At 37.0% G+C, this 3747-nt stretch overlaps 1 protein-coding gene across 1 annotated transcript; it reads right to left on the reverse strand.

Moving 5' to 3' along the window:
- Positions 1-988: 988 nt before the first annotated feature.
- On the reverse strand, positions 989-3484 carry LOC106682151 (uncharacterized; the record flags this gene model as incomplete). The annotated part of the gene is given in 2 exon segments (XM_067052427.1): positions 989-1223; positions 3141-3484. Coding segments are annotated over 2 exon segments (430 nt in total), but the record flags the coding sequence as incomplete, so codon positions are not given.
- Positions 3485-3747: the final 263 nt, after the last annotated feature.

Below are 3747 nucleotides of genomic sequence, written 5' to 3' on the forward strand. Positions count from 1 at the left end.
TGTATTATTATTGCAAAACCAACATTTTCATTTTGTTTGGAGCCGTCAGTGTAAATTATTTCATAATTTGAATATTTTTGTATCTTCTTTAAGAATTTAATTTTATTTGAGTCGTGGTTCTGGCGTTTCATAGTTAGATCTATTTTGTAAGAATGGTATTTCCAGTCTCGCTGGAGACCGTGAGGCATGGGAAAGAGTGGTGGCAGAGTCCCAAGTCCTACAAGGACTGTAGCGCCCAACAGTGAGTGAGTGAGTAGTAAGTTACATGCAAAGGACCTCCAAGCGGATTTGCTAGTCAATTTTGTAACCTTATCTTCCAAAAAACTTCATTATTTTAGAATTTCATTATTTTTATCCATCACATTACTTGATTTTTAAAAATATCCAAAACAAAAAGCAACTAACCTGTCAAAACAACAACGGACAAAATGGCGTCGAGCTCAGCTGGTATGTTGCGTGTCATTCTCGCAGCAGATCTATTAATATCTTCTTTAAGAATTTTATTTAATTTAACCATATTCAATTATATAATATATTTTAACACGATAAATGAAGGAAATATTTCTCCATTTAACACACTTCAACTTGTTAAAATAAAGGTCATGAATACCCCTAGTGTAGAAACTCATGATATATTGTTACCATATATATGTACAATAATTATCCAAAATTTAATTAAGAGCAAAACAGTTACTAGGTGAAGAATAATAGTTATATATCTGTCCTAAAATTAAAAAGGCCATCTGTAGATGACGGAGTTGAGGCCTAGGTCTGTGCAGCCTCTGAAATATAGCGGTGTCGTTTCGAATCCGGCCAGGGAGGTGACTTTTATTTCTGTGGAGGTCCCACGAAATGAAACCTTGAGCCACCACTATATTTAGAATAGGGTGGTACCCTTAGATAATCTCCTCCACTCTGTACGTCAGAAATGACCAGATAGGTGGTCATAAAAAAAAATAAAAAAATAATAATACGGTCATTAACTTACCAGATTTTCTAATCGAATCAAACGATCCTCCACCTGAGGTTTTGACGAGGTTGTTGTTGAGGTCCCTCGGGTGGTTCTTGTCCGCACTGAACGTACCCTGAGTATGAGCGACTTCCATCGACTTCTTCGCCGCAGCGATCACCTGCAATGCTTCGTTATCATTAAGTCGAACGGCCAATTGACGCAGGGCTTCAACCCAGTTTGCCTCGTAATCCTCGTTTTCTGAACCCATTGCCTAGATTACCGAAAAACATATATCAGATATCTCAAGAAAAAATATTAATGGAATAATTAATTTTTATTATTATTTTCAGTCTTTAATCTACAAGGACACCTCTATGAGTATCTAGGAAGAAGATGGTTGCGGGTCCGATCAGTGAAGAACAGAAAAAAAAAGTATTGAAATTTATAACTATACTCGAAGATACATTCAGTAAATTTGATGTATGTTTGTAATGGAGTCATACTAGCGTGTAGAAAAATTACCTTAGTGGTCATCATTTCACGCGCCTCGGAGGATTGTCAGGAATGGAAGATGAAGCAGAGTTAGAAACTAGTGGGTTTGGACAGTTAGGGAGTTTTTAATGGAAGCAATGATATCTGGTTCGGACTAGATTGGTTTCATATGGAACATTAAGGTCTTTATGTACGATTACATTTGTGACAAAGTAAGGAGCATTGAGAATTTTACAAAGTATTTTGGATTGTAAGGATTGGATACGAGAGTAATTCGAAGGTTTAGTGGAGCCCCAAAGCTCAACACCTTATGTCTAGATTGGCCTTATTACAGTCATGTAGATCAGTCTTTTTTAATGTTTTTTTCAGTCTTGTGTGTTATTCGTTAGTCGTTTGTCCAGGTGTAGTCCAAGTCAAAATACAAAAACGTATTGTGTTCTTCACTCATCGTACTTCTAACTTCTCCTCATATATAATCCACGTACAACCACCAAGACAATAGGCATCCTTCTGGGAGGAAGTAACATAAAGGAGAGGTGAGTAGCTAGGAAAAGCCAAAAAGGCGAGCCTTACGATGTGCACCAGGCATAGGACCACGTGCCAATCACCGATCTGTTTAGATTACAATGGCGGATGTTACTGTAAAGCGCTATATGAACCTTAACTGCGAAGGAATGATCAATTATTTGGATTAACTCTCTTCTTCAACAAACGTAGGGTATGATAGTTGAAATGTATATAAATTTAAAATTTACTTGTGCGACTGATATTATTGTATAGTGCATCAAAGATGAGTTTACCAGTAGAAGAGGTGACACACGCACCCCCACCGTAGCTTCTTCTCCCCTCCTCACTATAACAAACCCCTCCTACCGGGAACAAACCAAGAGGCAGTTCAGAACTTGGTAACGCCCAACCAGTTTGGGATTAGACTATTCTCAGCCTCTATTTCATTAGTTTTAATACGTTTTTGGTTTGAGAGTGGATTGTTTTAGCTCTGCCCAATTTAATTGACATGTTAATCTTATAATTTTATGATATTAATGAAAAATAGTTTTGAAATAACTGATACGAGAAGTTCTGTTGTTGCAGGTGTAGGTCGAGGAGAGGAAAGGAAAGGTTAGGAAAAGTAGTCCAACTAGGTCTGTTCCAACAACCATTTCTGACTACTTAGAACAGTACGGAACATACGCAGTTCTGGATATTCAGAAGATGTTGTTGGAACAGTCATAGTTGAGAGATGAGTGGAGCATTGACGGGGGTAACGTTTGCTTCTGCTTATCTCTCCCTTTCCTTTCCCAACAGACAAACATCTTAACTCACTATAAAACATTTCTGACATGGAAGGTTATTCCGAACCCCAATTTATCCCACTCCCAGCCAAACTGACCACGCCTACAAAATGAAAGTTTACCTTGTTGTTAATAGAAATGTCCACCATTGTAATATAAACTGAAACTGAAGGCAGCCAATGGTAGGCTCATAATCTTCCACTAATCCTCTGCCACGCCCCGAAAGGCACATACGGGCGGCCTTTTAGCTTCACTTTTTCTACCAGCTTACCACATCCATTAAACACCAAGTTAAAAACAGTTTAAAAAGTATATAATAAAAGTTGTATATCATACTCAAAAATTTTAGATTCATAACCTTTTGAGACCCTTCTTAGCTAATGTCAGATTAGAAGAAGAGTTACCGGTGAGTTAAAAGATATCTTTCTGACGATTTCCACTAAATGGTACTTCCCGTCTAGAGACAGACCACTGTCAGTGATCTTCTTCTGAACCTCTTCTTGGGTGTACTGGCCATCTAGGGTCTTCAACACGGACCGGAGGAGTTGTTTCGTCGTTATCAACTTATCTCTATTGGCTACTACCTGTTCAGAGGACATTAAAACTATATTTGTGCATAATTTGGGGGTTAAGTTATGAAAAAGTATGATCACGTGTTTTTTTTTTAAAACTTTATTATTGTTGTTTTTCACGTTGTCAGCGGTTACCAGTATCCGAACATTTTTTCCCAAACGACATTTCTTAAGAACTGTTTAAAGAAAAGAAAAAAAAAAAAAGGTTCATAAAACGAACGAAATAAATGAGTCAGAATCCATCCTTTTTAGTTTTCGTTCCCGTTCTTATTTAATAAAAGTTAAAAATAGAACAACAAAACTTTTCTTATAAATACTTTTTTTTTTTATTTATTTCTAGATTAGAGGCTTTGTTAGAGTAAAAACATCTTCAACAATAATTTTCTCACTGATACAAGGCCAGACTGTTCTGGCTCATATCCACCTGAGGAGCATGCAC

This window comes from Halyomorpha halys, unplaced genomic scaffold (assembly GCF_000696795.3).
Source record: "Halyomorpha halys isolate HHAL.00 unplaced genomic scaffold, Hhal_1.1 Scaffold1.1, whole genome shotgun sequence".
Taxonomy (NCBI): Eukaryota; Metazoa; Arthropoda; class Insecta; order Hemiptera; family Pentatomidae; genus Halyomorpha; species Halyomorpha halys.